This window comes from Vombatus ursinus, unplaced genomic scaffold (assembly GCF_900497805.2).
Source record: "Vombatus ursinus unplaced genomic scaffold, bare-nosed wombat genome assembly UNPS02014791.1, whole genome shotgun sequence".
In the NCBI taxonomy this organism is placed as follows: Eukaryota; Metazoa; Chordata; class Mammalia; order Diprotodontia; family Vombatidae; genus Vombatus; species Vombatus ursinus.
The window spans coordinates 68,773,898-68,794,332 of record NW_020954569.1 but is presented as its reverse complement, the minus strand read 5'-3'; the positions used below and the strand labels follow the sequence as shown (position 1 = coordinate 68,794,332).

Genomic DNA, 20,435 nt, shown 5'->3' with positions numbered 1-20,435 from the left:
AGAAATAAGCAAAGATAAGCAGGATAGTATGGAAAGTATCATGCAGAATTTAGTATATACTTGAGGGAAAAAAAGCAAGCATATGAAATAGAGATTCATGATTTCTAGATTTCATATAGAATACTCTTTTGTGTTCTGCTCGGTATACAAAAATGCTCCTTTTGGGGAGTATTTAAGTTTGGAATAAAAAATATTTAAAAATAAAGAAACTTCTCTCCAAAACCTATATCATCTCTTAGAAAGTTATTGAAGCAGGCTCAGAAAGAATCCTATTCACTCTTTTAGTAGTAGTATAAGTTACATGCATTGAGGAGAAGATGAGTCCTACATACACCGTTTCTTCTAGGAATATTTCTCACTTTTACAAAATCTCCTACAATTTATGACCCTTCTGGTAGAACAGGGCACATTCTTGATTCATATTAACCATTCCACAGAGCTTCAAAGGATCTTTGCCTATGGGCAAATATTAACACTATGGAAGTTACAAATCATATGCAAGAGTTTGGAGGTGGGCAGGGATAAACTATTTTTCTAACTCTATAAAGGCTTTTATAGCTTTCCTGTTGGGTTCAGGGAATACATATAAAATCCACAACACCAATCCTTTATGGCATCATTTTATGGTTTCCTTATTGTTGCCCACATACAGAAATAGCCAGATTGGACTCTGACATATCAGGTTCACTGAGAAGCAGCAAAGCACAAAGGAAGAAGAGCTGGCCTCAGAGTCAGGAAGACCTGAGTTCCAGAGTCAGATCTCTGAAACCTACTGACCTATGACCAAAGGCAAGTCACTTAATCTCTCCCTGCCCAGGCAACTCTCCAGGACTATAGATTCCCAAATTGTTGCCAATATGCACTGATATGAGGAGTTTCTTCAAAGGGAAATCTCCTATTCCAGAGAAGTTAGAGGTAGTACAACTCTTCCCTCCCCCCCCCCCCAAAATCAGGTCTATCACTACTTCAGGAAAAAGCTAAGATGATAGAAATATCCTTTACGGATTATTCAAGGTGAGCCTTACCACTGTATTCAGTTCTTGAGGCTCACTGAGGAGTCCACTACAATTCTTAAATTCTTGTTTGCAGCAACTCTGAGGGACACTGCTATTTCCGGTGTGGTTGAACCAATCTCTATTAACCCAGTCGGTGTAGTTCTTAACACCACAGCATTGAAACTGAAATAGAATGAAAAGCAGTTAATTTTCTTTAGAAATGTGCCTTCAAATAATTTTTAAAAGCAAACGCTACCACTTCCTACATCTGAAATCATTAATAAATTGCTTTTTTGGAAGGAAGAGAGAAGAGACCTGGATTTATAAGAAATTCCCCCTATCAATGCAGGTTAGCCAGTGTTCTGCCACTTAATAATCTTAAGAGGGTTTCCTGGGGCATTGAAATGTTAAGCTACTTGCCCAGGGTTGCAGATCCAATATGAGTCAGAGGTGAGGTTCTAGGTTTCTCTGACTCTAAGGCCCATTTATCTACTTATCTAAGCTTCCTCTCTAGTTAAATAAGAATATATATATGTATATATATACCCATATACATATAATGTATATATATATACACAAGAATATATATACATAAATACACAAGAATACATATACTATGATCCTAAGATCCTCAAATGGGACAAAAGTAGAATCAATATGGACAATTCTAGCTAATCATGGTTTTTTATCATGAAGATGTCAGAATTATCTGAATTAATTAAACTAGTAGGCACTTCAAGGTAACTTAAAAGAAGCATTTTGAGTGCCCCAGAGAATACCCTGGGATTCTATTAATTTTCTGTCTGACTTCAAATTTACCTGATGGTGCTTATTTGTTGAAATATGTCAAATTGAGACCAATATACAAGAGTGAACAAACCACATTATTTAGAAATCATATGAGGTCAGGGGCAAAATTCTAGGGAACTAGACTGTATTGGTGTTTTATGTGTTCTGGGTAATACCAAATCTGAACTTTGACACTTTGTAAAACCTGGGCTCTTGGAAATGAAACTAATAGAGGAAGAGTCCTAAGGATTTAAAGGTAGGAGCTGTATTCTTCACAGCATTTTGTATAGTGGTAGGTATGGAAATGATCAATAAATAACTGTTGATTGAAAATAAAGTCCAACTATTGTGAGGCCCAGAGGTGTCTCTGGGTCCTACAAGGTTGGGTATGCCTAAAGGGCATGGTCTGGTAAATCCAACCAAAATGGAAGGGTACAAGTTCAGGACCAGACTAGCTAGGTGAGGAGAGAGTAGGATCACCAGACGGTTGACCAACAAATGATAAGTATTTCAGGCACAGCAACTCAGGAAGTCTGTCTGCTAGTGTACAGAGGCCCTGTAATTTTCACCAGCAGAGGGATGAAACCAGAGATCCTTAAAGAACATAATAAAGCAAGATTTAGTCAATTTTTATTCATTTGCAAAGTAAAAAGAGATTAAAGATTTCAAAAACTTTACATTAGTATAAGTTTCTTAATCTTTTGGTAAGAACCAAATGCTAATGTTTTTCTTAATGCAATTTTTTAACTATTAATAACTGAAAACTACGCTAAGACTTTTAGACATCCCATATACCTTATAAGATTGGTTATAAATAGATTAGTCAATAATTATTATTATTATTAATTACTTATCAGTTACATACCTGAGATTGCCAGAAATCCACCATCTCTGTCTCTGGCTTTTCCTTACCATATGTTTGAAAGAGTTCATCCATAGTCTCTTGTACCTCTGCCACTACCTGAAATTTAAAATATATGTGTGTATATATATGTGTATATATATATATATGTGTGTGTGTGTGTGTGTGTGTGTGTATACACATATACACACATATATGTGTGTATTTATCTATATCTATGTATATCTATGTAGATATAGTTATATAAACACACATATCTTTATAGACAAAGAAAAATATTTGTATGCTCTTATTACAAAATAGCTTTTGTTTAATTATATAAATTATCATAAAGTAGCCTCTCAAGACTCAAATCAGGAAAAAGTTAGGTAATTCTTGTGATAAAATTCAGGAGTCATGTCAATATTTAACAGGTAAAATCTCTCCCATCCCTAATAGGATTATGTATGTACTTATATCTTCATCAGTTAGCACATACCCTAACATGGTGCCTTATAAAGCATTTCATAGTTTACTAGGACTTAAGAGATGGAAGGAACCTTGGATGCCCATCAATGAGAAAATGGCAACAAATTATGGTACTTGAATAAATCAATTAATAAACATTTATTAAATACCTACTATGTGTCAGGCATTGTGCTAAGCAGTGGGGATACAAAAAGAAGCAAAAGATAGGCCCTGTCCTCAAGACATTTACAATCTAATGGAAGAGACAACAAGCAAACAATTATGTAGAAAAAAGCTACTTACAGGATACATAGGAAGTAATTAACAGAAGGAAGGCACTAGAATGAAAAGGTATTAGGGAAGGCTACCAATAAAAGAAGGGATTTTACTTGGGAATTACAGAAAGGCAGGGAGATCAGTAAGCAGAGCACAAGAGGGGGAGCATGAGGGACAGCCAGAGAAAATGCCTAAAGATGGGAGTACCTTGTTGAAGAGTAAGATGCAAGACTAGAAAGGTGGGAGGGGGTGAGGTTATAAAAGGTTTTGAAAGCCAAACAGAGCATTTTGTATTTGATCCTAGAGGCCATAGAAAACCACTGGAATTTACTGAGTGGTGTGTGTGTGTGTGTGTGTGTGTGTGTGTGTGACAAGATCAGATCTGCATTTTAGGAAAATCAACTTAGTAGTTGAATGGAGGATGAACTGGAAAAAGAGGGACTAGAGGCAGGCAGTCACCACCCCCCCCCCCCCACCCCAAGCAGGCTATTGCAATACTACAGGTGTGAGGTAACAAGGGCCTGTATTAGAGTCCTGGCAATTCAGAGGAAAGAGAAGGAGGTATATTCCAGAGATGTTGCAATGGTAAAATTGACAGACCTTGGCAACAGCTTGGATGTGCATGTGTTTGTTGGGATGTGGGGGGGTGTTAGGGTTTAAGAGATAATGAGGAGTCCAGGATGACTTCTAGGTCGTGAACCTAAGGAATTGGAAAAATGGTGTTGTCCTCTTTAGTAATAGGGAAGCAGAGGGGGGAGTGGGGAAGAATTTAAGGGCAAAAATAATGAGTTCAGTTTTGGGCATGTTGAGTTTAAGATGTCTATTGGACATCCAGATGGAGATATCTAAAAGGCAGTTGGAGATGTGAAACTGAAGATCAGCAGAGCGTTTTGGCCAGAATAGGTAGATTTGAGAGTTATCTGCATAGAGATGGTAATTAGAGCCATGGGAGCTGATGAGATCACCAAGAGGAGTAACATAGAGGGAGAAGAAAAGAGGACCCCAGATAGAACTCTGAGGAACACCTACAATTAGAAGGTGTGATCTGGGAGAGGATCCAGCAAAGGAGACAGAGAAGGAGCAGTCAGATAAGTAGGAGGAGAACCAGGAGAGAGAAGAGTGATCAACAATGTCAAAGGCTGCAGAGAGGTCAAGGAGAATGAGGATTGAGAAGAGGACATTGGATTTGGATGGAATGTCATGGAATATTATAGTTCCAAAAGAAATTATTCATATGAAAAATTCAGAGAACCACAGGAAGACACATACTGATTACAAAGTGAAGAAAAATTAGGGAAACAATTATACAAAATGACTACAACAATCTAAATGGATAGAACAATGACGACAACAAAAGAAATTGAACATTAATATTATAATTCCCAAGAAACTTGGCTTAAGAGAAGAGCTAACAAAATGTACGCCACTTTCTTCTTTGAAAAGACAGGGGCCTATAAGTGTAGAATATCACAGTCTCTCAGATTCAATTGATGTGTATTGCTTGGTTTTAGTTGTTCAGTCGTATCCAACTTTTACTGACTCTGTGCACCACATGGTCCATGGGTTTTTCTGGGTAAAGATACTGGAGTAGTTTGCTATTTCCTCCTCCAGTGGACTGAGGCAAACAGAGGTTAAGTGATTTGCCCAGGGTCACACAGCTAGTAAGTGTCTGAGGCTATTGAACTCAAGTCTTCCTGATTCCAGGCCCAGTGCTCTATCTACTGAGCCACCTAGCTGGTTAGTTTTACTAAAGTGCTTTTTTCCTCCTCCTTTTAAAAGTCCTTATTACAAAGGATGATTGGCTCACAGGGTAAGGGAAAGGGGAAAGGGGAAAGGGAAAATATATTCAGAAATGAAGATGATATAAAAATGAGAGGCCTATAAAAATTTTTTTTGAATAAATAGGTAAAAGAGTTGTAGCTAGTAATTCTAACATTCAGGGCTAGCAGCACTAAATATGCCCTCAGATCAGTGGGAATAAGTGGGAGGGGGCAAGAAGGAGACCCTGGGACATTGAACCTTGAGAAGGAGAGACAAGGACCCTAGAACAATGTGAGGCCATTGATTAGAAGGCCATTGCCTAGAGAAAAAGAGAAATCAGACATGGAAAGAGCTAGGGAAGGGTAAATCAGAAGTGCTACTATCAGAAGGAGGACGCATGCCATCTGGTAGCTTCCTAGTTTAATCAATAAATCTTGCTAAACTAGTTTTATGATGCTAAAGGAATGAAAGTGCTGTTAGAATATAAATGTAACAAATTTTCCAATTACATATTCTTTAAAAACCATCATTTAAAATGTTTATATTCTCTAAATATTTCTGCTCTGGTACAAAGCCTCAGTTGCCCTACTCTAGGTCTATCTGCATATATAGCTAAGAGGACCCACTGTCTTTGTCTCTTGACCTTCTCTCAGGTCATCTTCTCATCCCCCACTCCCTCCACTCACCTCCAAGTATGTGATATCATATCAAGAAGAGGAATAGTTTCTTTTTTGAAATTTACAACTAAAAAAATCAATGCAGCCTAAAGAGAGAGAGATATATACCAGGCTACATCCAAAGGAAAACGTAGGCATGTAAAGTTCTTTCAGGGCTAAAGTTTAGTCCTAGCTAGCCAGAGGCTAGGAAAGGTGTTGAAAATCTGAGAAATTGCGGGTGATAAAGATACCAGTTCTCAGATACAGGGGGTCACCTATAAGCTTTCTGAGAAGAGAGACTGTCTGGTTTTTGTCTTGATGTGACCAGAGCCTAGCAAAGTACCTGAACACAGGGTAGTAGATAAGTGCTTGTCCAATTACACTGAAGAACAGATATGCCACTGAAAGATTCACATTTAGTAATTCAGAGGAAAACTCTGGACTTGCAAGACTACAGCTGCCTACCTTTCATCAGTTTTTTCGTATTTCTGCTAAGCACTCATGTGCTACCCTCTTTCACTAGCCAGTCATTTGAAAACAACCTCCAGGTGCCTTGAAATGGGGCTAAGGACACTTAACAAACATTCTGTGAGCACACAGGGAAATAGTGCTGTTGTTCAGTCATTTTTCAGTCGTATCCAATTCTTTATGACCCCATTTGGGATTTTCTTGACAAAGATACTGGAGTAGTTTACCATTTCCTTCTCCAGTTCATTTTACAGATGAGGAAACTGAGGCAAACAGAGTTACGTGACTTGCTCAGGTTCACACAGTTAGTAAGTGTCTGAGGCTGGATTTAGAATAAGGTCCTTCTGACTCTATGCCCGGTGCTCTATCCACTGCACCACCTAGCTGCCCAAAGTCTACATCTATAATAGGCACTTAATCATATTAGCATTCCACTCACCTTCTCCCGATAAATGAATCCCAAAACAAAAGCTGCTGCTTCCGTGATAAACATCAGCAAAAGAATGGCTAGGAACTAATAGTGAAAAGAGATCATTTTTAGTATTTTAAAATGTAAAGAGACTAACAGTATCTTTCACAAAAACCTATATTTAGATAGTATTCTTATCTTTCCAAGTTGTGCATTATTGTTTCTCCACATAGGCAAGACAGTCCTCTTTATATTAATCATAAAGCCATAAAGCATCCAGGTAAGGACAACAATGTCAGGAGAGTCCCCATATTATCTAAAGTACATAGAAAATGTCATCCCCAACCCAATTATCTCAAACTGGACCTGGATATAATGGAGAGAGGTTGTTGAGTAAGAACTTTTCAGACAATCTGAACTGCCAAACTGGGAACAGGGAAAAAAGCTTTCTTGGTGCTCTTTAGCGCTTGTATTCTGTTTTTAGATTTCCTAGAACAGCAACTGACCCCTGTGGAGAAACCACAGCCCAAGCAGCTTCCATGTGCAGCCCAAAGATCAGGGATTTTTGCCAGCTGTCCAGACTACAAACCACAGGAGAAAGATTAAAGACAGATTGCTCTGGATGGCCAAATGTCCTACAGCCAGGACTGGAAATAGGTAAGCACAAGAGAAGATTTATTTTTGGGGGGACTGCTAATTTTTATGTCACTGTCTTGATGCTAATTGTTCCCAAAAATGTGTCATCTTAGGACCTCCATAGTTTGGCTAAGGTTTCTGATGGCTACAGTTGAAAAATTTCCCTTTTGTTTCATTATAGATGTCTATCTTCCCCCTCATTTGCTGTAAAATTCTGATGTGGAGATTTGGGTCCATGACAATGAATGGGTGAGTGAAATTTGACAAAATTTCCATTCTTTTAAACACACAACCTCACTATTTAAAATTCTAAGTAAATTAACTTTAAACTTTACATTCGCTGAACTGCTTTGTTATAAGGGGTGGTGACATAAAAGTAAAACAAAAGAAATCTGTAAGACCATTCATATGGGTACATGAAAATCAAAAGAAAAAGTACAAATCCTATTCTCTGCTATCTCTCCCATAAAGCCTTTCTTGACTTTACATCTTCTGCTCCCTCCATGTCATCTCCCTCCACAACTGAAAGTGATCTCTCTCACTTTATCTGGACCTATCTTTTGAACTTATCATACTATCCCTTTTATCATAATTATCTGTATACATATCTCCCCCATCCCACCTCATTAGAGTAGAAGAGTTTTAGAAGCAGGTTCTATCTTGTCTATGTTCACATCCTCAGTGCAGGTTGATATTTAATGTTTCTCAAATCGAACATACAATGTGTGAGAGGATGAGAGGGAAAGAAGGAGAGAAAGGGGGGGAGTGCGAGAGACAGGTAGAAGAGAGAGGAATAGAGGAAGGGAAGGAGACAATACATAATCATGACTTGTCTGTGTGTCTAACGATTGTTTACATCTGGCTAGGGCCTTTATAAAAATCCAAGGGAAGATCTTTGCTCTCTGATGTTTTAAGGTCAGTGCCTAGAAATGAACATTGAAGTTCCAATTCAGGCAGAATATGAAATTTATAAGATTCCAAATAGTTGCTGCCAAATATTCATAACTCATAACTCTGTGTATTGGTGCATTCTTCATTTTAGATTCAAACTCTGTGCTTCAGATGAGGGGGGTAGGTTAAAGATGTAGTACTTGCTTCCCTGTCTTGATATAGTAGCTGATTCTTTTTGAATGTCCTATTTATCTTGCGCCTAAGGGAAAACGTGAGGACCCAAAAAAGAACCACAACTCTAAAGAAAGTATTTTCAGATTGCCTTGTAGCAATCTTAAGAAAAAGAGATGGCAGAAGCTTTAAGCTAATTCCTCACTGCCTTTTAAAACAGTTGTTGATAAGCCCAAGTTATAATCTCTGAATCAGTTAAGTTAATTTTGAAGAGAAAGGGAGAAAATAGGGACACATGAGCATCAAGAGCAAAAATAAGTATCTTATTGTTTTGGTGTTTTTGGAGGCAATCAGGGGTTAAGTGACTTGCCCAGAGTCACACAGCTAGTATCTGAGACCAGATTTGAACTTAAGTCCTTCTGACTCTAGGGCCAGTGCTCTGTCTGCTGCACCAGTTAGCTGCCCTAAGTACATTATTATTATTAAAGAGGGCCTCAAAATCACAATTTCTTTCCACTCATTTGACTGTTAACTTCTATTACTTACAACACAGCTTAGTCCTTTCTGTTAGATCACAAAGTGCCATCATTTTTTTCCTTAACTAGGTTGGAATTTGCTTTTGTTAAAGTTCAGAAGCAGTAAGAAGCACAAAATACCAATTACGCAAAAACTGCCTTTTGTTTTTCAAAACCTACTTGTCAAGAGCACAGACTAGAAGTGCCCTGTTAGTGAAGATCTTTGCCAGAAATCATCTATGGATATAAAGTTGCTATTGTCAATGTCTACAGTCTGAAAAATAGCTTCTTTCCTGGACAACTGTTAATAAAAATACGGCTAAAATATTATCTTAAAAAAGGACATTTTCTGTTTTAAGGACTATGGGATGACAGTTTCTCTTATAAACTTTTGGGTTACAGGGTGAACATGGTTGGTGTTACACATTCATTTTGTGCACATTTCTTGGTGTGACTTTGTGAGTTTGGAAAACCTCCTGACAATGAAACCTTGAGAAACCAGAATGCTTAGGGAAAAAGATGTGTTATGAATGCAAGGTTAACAAAAAGTCAACCAGATGCTTGATTTTGTTTAAATTCTTAAGCTTTTCTTGTAAAAAAAAAAAAACCCCAAAAAACAAAAAAAAAACCTTTCCTAAAATGAATGTGTTCAATTTTCTGCCTTAGTTGACTAGTTCTGGTATATGTAGTTGAATTGTTCTTTGATGACTGATAATCAGATGGTACTTAGCAGTCACTGTCACTCAGAAATATCACTTATGGGGGCAGCTAGGTGGCACAGTAGATAGACCTCGGGTCTTGGAGTCATGAGGACCTGAGTTCAAATCCAGCCTCAGACACATGACACTTACTACTTACAAGTCACTTAACCTCAATTGCCTCACTAAAAAGCAAAAAATAATAATAATAATAAATAAATAAAATGTTAAAAAAAAGAAATATCACTTATTTATGGAAATGCTTGTTTTATTCCATAAATTAAAATAAAATAAATTAAAATTTAAAAAACAAATATGATTTATCACTCTTTAGGCCTATAGATGCAGAAGGCATATGGACTAGATGTATACTAACCCTGTAACAAAAACACTACAACTCTATAATGAGCTGTAGAGTTGAGGTAGGGTTTTTTTTGGAGTGTAGGGGTTGGTCATATGTATTGCCTTCAAAGTACTGAAAATGCTGAGCTAAAAGTCTGATAAATTCTGTTCCATTTAATCCAAGTTTTGTTGTGTTTACTTTTCATTTTTCTTCCTTCCTTTCACTACCTTCCCCTATGTTTAAGATACCTTTAAGAATAATTGTCAATCCACCCATACCCCTGTCCCCGGAACTCCCTGCCCCTTGAGGCCTGCGCCCTAGCACTTGCTTATGTGATATGGTATCTGGCAGGGTGAAGAAGTCTGGATTCTGCTAGATGAACACTCTGCACATGTGTGTGGGAAGGACAAGAGTCAACCCAAGGGATGCTAGAGCCAGGGCTAGGAAGCTCATTATTAAATTTTTAGCGTGAATATTTACACTTTGGTCATCAGCAAATGTTGCATATTAGGGCTTGATTTATTGTTCTGTTGATTGTCTAGACTTAGAAAGTGATGGAGAAAGTGTTAATAATGCAGAATTAAATTTAAAACTGTGTCCTGTATACATTCTCCACCTCTCCCAAGCTGTTTGTTATACATGGAACAGGATGCTCCTAAGTCAGCCCCAGAGTCTCTAGAAAGGAAATCACCAAATTAATACTTACAAATCGCAGGCCAATTTGGGATTCTTTGATTGTGACAAAGCAACCAGTCACCCCAAGGAAAAGCATCACACCAGCAACTATTATGATAATGATGGCAGGCAACAAGATCTGTTCATCCCTGAAGAAGGCATCAAAGTCCTCATAGGATGAGATGAAGTGTCCTCCCACAAAGCCAAGGGTGGCTCCTGCAGCCTGAAATGCATGGAAGTTATTTTCCGCACTTAACCAAATACCATTAAAATAATATAAACAAATAAACCAAATACCATAAAAATACCATTGAGATAAAACATACCTCCCTCTTTGGGGAGAGAGGTTAAAGGGAATTATAGATGCAGAAAGTGGTATGTGCTACTGTCAGATGTAGTTGCTGTGTTGGCTGGCTATGTTTTGTTTTTTTTCCCCCATTACAAGGGAGGGTTCCATTGAGAAGGGCTTATGTAAAGAAGTTACGATGATGTAAAAATAAAATATATCACTAAAAACATCTCCCCCTCCTCCCCATTTAGCCATAGGATGACAAACATTTCAGCTGAGTCCAAAAATGTGGCCTTAATGTCACATTTTCAACTTGTGGCATCGATGCTTTGTCCTTTCCTATCCTTACTGATTAGTATACAAACATATTCTCTGGCCTATGTCTCCTCCAGAGGGAGAAATCAAGAATTCAAAAAAGCAAACAAACAACTCTTTTTGGGTACACAGGATGGTATGGTAGTGACTCCAAGAAATCATTTATCCCAGAGAAAATAAAGCTTAAAAAAAAATACTGGGTCTCCCTAAGTGCACTGACTACTCACAAGGCCCAATCCCATTACTAACTGGCATGGGAGCTTTGACCTGCTCAAATTCCAACCTAGGCCCGGTTGCTTCACCTTTGACATTCTTGTGGTCCCCACTTCCCAGGGAGGATCACCATATGGGTGCTGGATTTAGTATGGACACAGTACCTGGCTTAGCCCACTATAGCTCAGAACTCCTGAACTCAAGGGATCTACCAAATTCAGCCTTCTAGTAGCAGGAATTACAAGATGTACACTACACACCTGCCTAAGAATGCCTATAGGGTCCAAAAGAAAGTGATCTACCCTGTCCTTAAAGACCGTCAGGGAAGTAAATGCTGCAGGATCCCATAAGGTGCATTGCAAACCTGCAGTACAGTGACTCATAGGTGATTATAGTGGAAACAACTCTGGACCAAGGGACAGAAGAAAGACCTTGCTAGGATCCCTACCTACCTTGACCAATTGACCAGCTTTTTGGCCAGAGACAAATCATTTAGCCTTTCTGAGTCAGCTGCTTTGCGTATATAACAGGAATAATCATACTTGGGTTAGCTCCCTCAACAGGGTTGCAGAAAATGGTCTGAAACCATGAAAATATGATGTACATGGGAACTATGATTCTATAGTTACGAAGTTCTCCTAATGTTCAACCTCCATCTCTTCTTCTATGACAAAGTCCACCCTCCTTCCTTCTAATTTCTTTTTTGTGGGGGGGAGGGCAGAGATTAGTTTATAGTCATACATAAGCCATCTTCGCATTCTCCTCAAGATCATAAAGTTCTATTTTAACCTTTTCCCCTTAAGACCAAATCCTTTCTTTCTCATTTTTTACTCAAAATGGTGGGAGGTGGCAGAACACAGGAAAAGTGGAAAACAGACTCTGTGAAGGCCTGCAATCAATCAATCAAGAAACATTTGTTAAGTGCCTACCATGTGCCAGGCACTGTGCTAAGCACTGGGTATACAAAAAGAAGCAAAAGACAGCCCGTGCCATCAAGGCGCTTACAATCTAATGGGGGAGACATTCAAACAAATATATACAAAGCTAGCTACCTACAGGATAAATAGGAAGTAATTAAAAGACAGAAAGCCCTGGAGGAACAGCTAGGTGGTGAAGTGGTTAGAGTGCTGGGCCTTGAGTAAGGCAGACTTATCTTCCCAAGTTAAATGCGGCCTCAGACACTTCCTAGCTGTATGACCCTGGGCAAACCACTTCAATGTCCTTTCCAAGAAAACCACTTCAATGTCCTTTCCAAGAAAACCTCAAATGAGGTTCATGAAGAGCCAAACATGCTTTGGTGTTGTTCAGTCATTTCAGTCATGTTTGGCTCTTCATGAATCTAACTTAGGAACTGTGTACAGTTATTCAGAGAAAACTATGGATTGCTGAAAACACAAGTGACAGATCGAGAAACTATGTGTCTAGTTTATGAACTATATACAGTTATTCGGAGATATACCTGTCAATGCAATTATACAGAGATGTTGCCATAAATATCTGAGATTTGGGGCTTCACAGGATCATCAGTTTAAAGCTGGAAGGAATCTTGGAGGTCATTAAGGGGAAGGAAGGAAGCATTTCTATAGATAGCATCGATTATGTGCCAGGCACTGTGCTACATACTTCTACAAACATTTCAATTGATCCTTACAACCCTGGGAGGAGGGACTACTGTGATCCCCATTTCACAGTTGAGTAAACTGAGGCAAACAGAGGTTAAGTGACTTGCCTCAGTGAGTACAGATTTGAACTAGTCTTCCTAATGCCAGACCCAGCACTCTACCTATGGAGCCACCCAACTGCCCCTTATTGAGTCCAAACCCCTCATTTTACATATGAGGAAACTGAGGGCCAGAGTTAATTGACTTGTTCATGGTCTTATAAACTAATAAGTGCCAGAGAGAGGCAAGATTTGAATCTGCTATGTTGCATCTGGTCTTTTTCTATTTGGGGAGCTCACCCCCTAGGCCCATAGGGAGATATCTAATCATGTCATCTTGGATCTAGAACCAGAAGAGATGTTAGAGGCCATTAGTCCAACCTCTTCGTTTTTATAGAAAAGGAAACTAAGTGGAGGGAGGAGGAAGAAAGCAGTGTCTTGCTCATGGAAACAAAAAAAATAATAATAATAAGCAGGGCTGGGATTTTTTAAAAAAATACCTTTTATTCTTAACATAAACTCCTGCCCTGCCAAAAGAGAGTTTCCACACGCAGAACAAACCACAAAGAGGACTCTATATGAAACTAAGAATGTCCATTTCACAGACTTGCTTTTTTAAAACATATATAATAAATTATACAAGTTATTTTCAAAACTCTCCTTCCTGTCTGTGCTTCTTTCTAAACTTCCTTCTGCTCTCTGTGCATTTAAAAAAATGTTTCAATGGTCTTCTTTTGGGGGGGACATCATTATTATTACTAACCTCCTCCTTCCTTTTGACACTGCCCCCTCCAGTTAACTCACACACACACACACACACACACACACACACACACACACACTCCTCATAACAAATAAGCAAAATGAATCTGTATAGTGGTCATGTCCAAAAATGTAGTTCCCTTTCTGTACCTTAAGCCCATTACCTTTCTATCTATCGAGATGGGTAACATGCGTCAGTGTGATTCTGGCTTGATTCCGGATGATTCATTATGTTCTCTGGAGACACAGTCGATCACTGTTTTGATCAGAGTTCTAAAGCCTTTCAGAGCTGCTTTTCTTCACAATGCTATTCTGTTGTTCTTGTACAAATTGTTTTCCTGGTTCTGCTCACTTCACTGCGTGTCCATTCATACTATGCCCAAGAGCTGGAATTTGAACCTAATTCTTCCATCTACTAATCCTCTGCTCTTTCAACTGTATTACTCTAGAGTTGATTTCCATAGGTGCTGTGGTAGTGTTGTTTGTGTGTGTGTGTGTGTATTTTTTTTTTATGTACTTGTCAAGGTATACTCAGAGACAAGGGCTACACCATTCATTCATTATAAATATGTAGCTCTAAGACATATTAAGCATTGTTCTCTTATATAGCACCTAAGTTTTCCATTCCTTAATGAGAACCCTAGTAGATCTTTGAGTAAATAAAGGCAGATAAGTAGTACAGTGAGTAGAACACTGGACCTGAAATGAGGGAGACCTGAGTTCAAATATTACCTCTTACTAGCTGTGTGACCCTGGGCAATCCATTTAATCTTTGTCTATCTCTGTTTCCTCATCTGTAAAATAGGAATAATAATAGCATCTACTTCACAGGGTTGTTGTGAAGACAGATGGTAAAATGAGATAATACTTGTAAATCACCTTGCAAACCTTTAAACTCCATATAAATACCAACTATTATGATAAATAGAACTAACTAACTAGTGAATAGACAACTTGAAGTGTTAGGAGCAAAATCAATGGTTTCTTTGTTGGGAAAAATGGAGGAACTATTTGGGTCACTGATCTAACACAAATTAAACCTCAATTTCTTGTTCTCCTTTCATTAGTTTTCAAAGCACTGTAATATTCTGAATTTTATCTGAATAGGTGATTATCTGAATAGGTAGTCAAAGAGGGTACCTGGTTACCCCAGGTGACCTCAGTCACTACTTTTTCCCCCCTTACCCTCCCATCAGATCACACCTCTGAAGCCAGCAGTGAAGCCCTTCGATTACCTAACCCATTCCTTCCTTTCCAGTCTCCCCAACAGACACTCTTCCATCCAGTGACACCGGCCTCCTGGCTGTTCCATGAATAAAACATTCCATCTCTGGGCTCCAGGCATTCTCTCTAGCTATCCCCAGTGCCTCAAATGCTCTCCCTCCGCCACTTTACTACTGACCTTCTTGGCTTCCTTTAAGTCCCAATTAAAATCCCACCTTCCATAGGAAGTGCTGGGTCTGGCATTAGGAAGACTAGTTCAAATCTGTACTCACTGAGGCAAGTCACTTAACCTCTGTTTGCCTCAGTTTACTCAACTGTGAAACGGGGATCACAGTAGTCCCTCCTCCCAGGGTGGTGAGGATCAATTGAAATGTTTGTAGAAGTATGTAGCACAGTGCCTGGCACATAATCGATGCTATCTATAGAAATGCTTCCTTCCTTCCCCTTAATGACCTCCAAGATTCCTTCCAGCTTTAAACTGATGATCCTGTGAAGCCCCAAATCTCAGATATTTATGGCTACATCTCTGTATAATTGCATTGACAGGTATATTTCCGAATAACTGTACATAGTTCATAAACTAGACCCATGGTTTCTCGTATCTGTCACTTGTGTTTTCAGCAATCCATAGTTTTCTCTGAATCACTGCACACAGTTTCTAAGTTAGATTCATATTTTATTGTATCTGTCACTTGTGTTTTTAGCAAGTCAAGCTAATTTATTTGCTTTTTGAGATTCAGGGCTGCATAGGATCGTCACTCCAGAGCTGTGAGGGACCTCGGAGGCTGTCCATTCCAACACCGCTAATTCTGAGATGAAGAAACTGAAGCCCAGGGAGGCTAACAGACTCGTCCAAAGTTAGTCAATCAGCATTTTTAAGTGATTATTACGAGTCAGACACTTCGTCAAGCACAAGAAGACAAAGAAGCATGTTCCTCCGTCCTCGAGGAGCTCACGTGGGGAGCCAACATGCAAGCTGTGTACATATGAAATATTTTCAAAGATGACGGAAGGCAATCTCTGGGGAAAGGCCCCGGGTGGGAGTGGGGCAGGGCTAAGGGATGAGGGTGGAAAAGGCCTCCCACAGACAGTGGCATTTGAGCTCAGTCTTGAAAGAAGCCAGGAATGCTTTAGGCCCAGGTGAGACGGGAGAGCATTCCAAACACGTGGGGGTCAGTCATTGAAAAGGCACAGAATCAAGACATGGAGTATCGAGTTCGAGGGAAAGCAAGAAGGGAGGTGTTGCTGGAAGGTAAAGTATATGGAAGAGATTTAAAATACAAGAATATTGAAAATGTCAAACCAAATTTTACATCTGATCCTGGAAGAAATAGAGACTCATGACTCAGGAGCTCAGTTAACAGGGGAGTGGCATGGTAAGACTTAGGATTTAAGAAAATCACTTTGGCAGATAAAAGAGTGGAGGACAGATTGGAGGGTGGAAGAATTGGGACAGAGAGACTAACCAGCAGGCGATTGTGGCGGTAGAAGCAGAAGGTGGCCCAGCTAGCAATGAAAGTCATCCCTTGACTCCACATCCAGTGACTTATCTATTCAACCACATCCCTTCCTGCCTAGGTGCACATCCCCTGACCCCCATCAAATTACAAGCAGCATCTGTTTTTATAATAACCATTGTATCTCCTGAACGTAGCACAGTGCCTAGCAACAGAGCAGGCATTTAGTTAGATGATGGACATATGACTGGGGGGGGGAAGGAAAGAAGGACAGAGACCGAGACAGAGACAGAAAGACAGAGTTAGAGACAGGGAGACAGAGAGACAGATAGATAGCAGACAGACAAAACATTTGTTCAGCTCTAATTATGCGCCAAGCACTGTGCTAAGCCCTAGGAATACACGTTAAGCAAGCAAGACAGGCCCTGCCCTCAAGGAGCTTACATTCTGATAGGGGAAGATGATGCATGAAGTAGTGCTGGGAAGGAGAGAGGGGGTAGTGCACAATCCTTGGCGTGGTCCAGAGATGTCTAGGAAGTGAGGTAAAGGCCTGCATTCAAGCCAAATAAGATGAAAAAGCCCACCTATCAGAGCCCAGGGTGGTTCCAGGGTAGAATCCAGCTTTCCAGAGGGAAGGAGATAGAAATGAATGTTGGCTTGTTGAACTGAATTGTATATGAGGTACCTTTAGTACATCTACATGAGTATTTGCAGATCATAAACTTACTTGGATATATTCTGGAGCAAGAAAAATTAAAACATTAGTAGCCACTACTACCTGAAAACAAATGAGAAAGAAAGACTCCACAGTGGTTTCAACAGACCAGGATGTAATTTTGAGAAAAGATTCTGATATTTAAAAAAAGGAAAAAAAGGAGGCATAAATCAAAGTTATTAATAGGGATGAAGAGTGCGGTAGATGAGGGAAATGTTTCTATTCTCTGAATGAAGTACACCTTCCTTTCTCTTTAAGACTTTCAGGTATAGCCATACTTTGGGCTTCAGATAACTAGCCTTCTGACATGACAGAAGCCCCAAGGAAATCACTCAAGCTGTCTCCATTTCAAGCTGTCTTGGAGATCAAGCACTTAAACCTCATGTCCCAAGAGCATTTCCCTCCACATTATCTGACTATTCTGGTTGATCTATTGCTCTAGGGTTATGGATGCTTTTTGATTAGGGATGCAGAGCGCAGGGAGCTTCTGCAGGTGCAGTCCAAGTGACAGAAATAAAATTTAAATCCCTAGCAGATAGAAAGAGCAGAACCTTCTGGTACGAAAGAAAGTGTGGGAGTGAAATAGAGTCTAGATAATTTGTCTGTTCAAAAAACAGATGTACTGATCAGCTTCTCAATGTTTTTTTTTTAAATTACATATCATCTCCCACAAATTGGACTTTTCATTTATTAAGTACTACCAAATAAGGAGGTGGAACTCCATAGCTAGACATTGGAGATTTCTTACTATCAGAACTGACGAAACTAATAACCATATCGATGCTAGATTCCTAGAAATAGAAATGAAAAGTTTAACGGGAGAGGAGGAATCTATTCACAACAGTCAATTTTAAGTTTCAAAACCAGCCCTGGAGTCAGGAGGACCTGAGTTCAAATGTGACTTCAGACATTTATTAGTTGTGTGATTCTGGGCAAACCACTTAACCTGGACTGTCTTCTCCCCACCCTCACCCCCACCCCCAAAAAAAAAATCCTCAGGAAAACAATGTTTTAAAATAGTTAACCATGTTAAAGTATTTTACTTAATTAAGTTAAGGACTTACACTAAGTATATATAACGGTTAGCTGGTGGGGCTTACTAACTTCAACACTTACCTTATCAAGACAAATCAACCTTTAGTAAAAACCTCTGTGTAGTATTCCTCTGCTAGGCTCTGGAAACTGAAACACCAAAAGCAAAGTCACTGAAATCTAAATTTAGAGCTGGAAGGGACCCCTTTGAGACTACTGAGTCCACCCCCTTTACAGTTAAAGAAACTGAGGCAGGAAGCGGTTAAACTACTTGCTATAAAGTCTCACATAGCTATTAAGTATACAAAGATTTAAAAGCAAGGTTTTCCTGGCTTCAAGTCTTGTACCCTATGCATTGTGGAATTGTTGTTGTTCAGTCATTTTTAGTCATGTCCAACTCTCCCTGACCCCATTTGGGGTTTTCTTGGCAAAGACATTGGAATGGTTTGCCATTTCCAACTCATTTTACAGATGAGGAAACTGAGGCAAACAGGATTAAGTGACTTACCCAGAGTCACTCAGCTAGTAAGTGTCTGAGGCCAGATCTGAACTCAGGTCTATCTTGACTCCAGGCCCAGTGCTCTATCCACTACACCACTTAGCTGCCACCCATTGTGGAATACACCCATTGTGTGTTGCCTCCCAACAGGAGCTTACATTCTAGTAGAGAGATTAAGAAAAATATACACATAATTATAATATAAACTACTCAAAAGTGATATTAGGGCATGAGGAAGGTTGTTGATGACTTTAGGTTCCACCACGGATATGATTTTGGGGAAAATTCCACCGGAGACCCACATATGACTCTTCTTTTTTTTTATTTCAAAAAAAGGAAATTGCATACTATTTTGAAGACAGCTTATTTTACCCACTAATTCCACTTTTCAGATCAGGGAATTCAGGCTTTAGAGAAACAAACTGAAAGCTAAGCTGCAGAGCTCTTCAAATGTTTTTGTTTCATCAACGAAGTTCTTTCTGGTAGCTAAGGAAGCAGGAAATAAAAGTAATTTATACCCTATTCAAACTCAAGAAACATACCCTCCTTTTCAATTGTCATGGAGAAGATCAACCTTACATAAATTGTCCTAATTGTCTGTTCCTCCTTTTTCCTTATTAATTATATGTCTATGTTATTAAGATTGGAATGGCACCATAAAAATGACTCATAATATTGAGCTTGCTTTCTGCTCTCTAAGGAACAAATCTGAAGTTAAATTTTAATTCAATTCAACAAGCATTAAAGACCTACCAAGTAATGCTAATGCTAAATTAGGAACATCCCCATTGAAAGTACCATTTGCAGCAATTATACAAATATAGGCTCAAAGGACCAGAAGAAGCCTTCAAGGTCATCTGATCCAAACTTCTCTCTTTTTGCATTTGGGGAAACTGAGGAGCCACTATTAATTAAAAATAAATCAGAAATAAAGATTCATGGAGAAGGGCTGGTATATCAGGAAAGGATTCTGATATAACAAAGAAGCATGAATAACAGTTATTTGATGGAAGAACTCATCTGTTACATAAATGAAGTATACTCTTTTCTGGCTCTTTTAAGTCTTTCAGTTATAGCTATGAGGAGAAGTGAGTTGCTCAAGGTCACATAGGTTGTTCGTGGCCAAGGTTGAATGCAGGTCCCCTCTAAATCTGGGTAGCTAGGTTGTACCAGAGTGCATACCATGCTGGGCCTGGAGTCTGGCTGATTCATCTTCCTGAGTTCAAATCTGGCTTTACTTCCTAGACACTTCCTTGATAATTTGCCGTTCCAAAATTTGCTGTTCCAAAAATAAAGACAATAATCATCTTCTCTACTTTTAAAAATTATTGCATATCATCTCCCACAAATTGGACTTTTCATATATTAAGTACTACCGAATGAGGGAGGTTGAACTCACATAGCAAGACATCGGAGATTTTCTTACTTTCAGAATTTAGACTTCCTAGCTGTATGACCCTGGGCAAGTCACTTAACCTTGTTGGCCTCAGTTTCCTCATCTGTCAAATGAGCTGGAGAAGGAAATGGCAAACCACTCCAGTACCTTTGCCAAAAAAAACCCCAAACAGAGTCACAAAGAGTCGGACAAGACTCAAAAATGACTGAACAACAACAATGACCTCTTTAAATCCAATGTTCTTCTCTCTCAAGTTCAGGAAACTTTCTCCTCTATTGTTT

At 39.1% G+C, this 20,435-nt stretch overlaps 1 protein-coding gene across 1 annotated transcript in view; it reads right to left on the bottom strand.

Moving 5' to 3' along the window:
- Window positions 1-20,435, bottom strand: part of LOC114047985 (tetraspanin-36-like) — a 55,749-nt gene that overhangs the window by 5,916 nt on the left and 29,398 nt on the right. The window contains exons 2-5 of the mRNA XM_027868939.1: window positions 10,624-10,815; window positions 6,694-6,768; window positions 2,650-2,745; window positions 1,026-1,178 (exon numbers count right to left, since the gene is read on the bottom strand). Of these exons, the coding sequence (XP_027724740.1) occupies window positions 1,026-1,178; window positions 2,650-2,745; window positions 6,694-6,768; window positions 10,624-10,815 (516 nt within the window). The remainder of the gene's footprint in view (window positions 1-1,025; window positions 1,179-2,649; window positions 2,746-6,693; window positions 6,769-10,623; window positions 10,816-20,435) is intronic.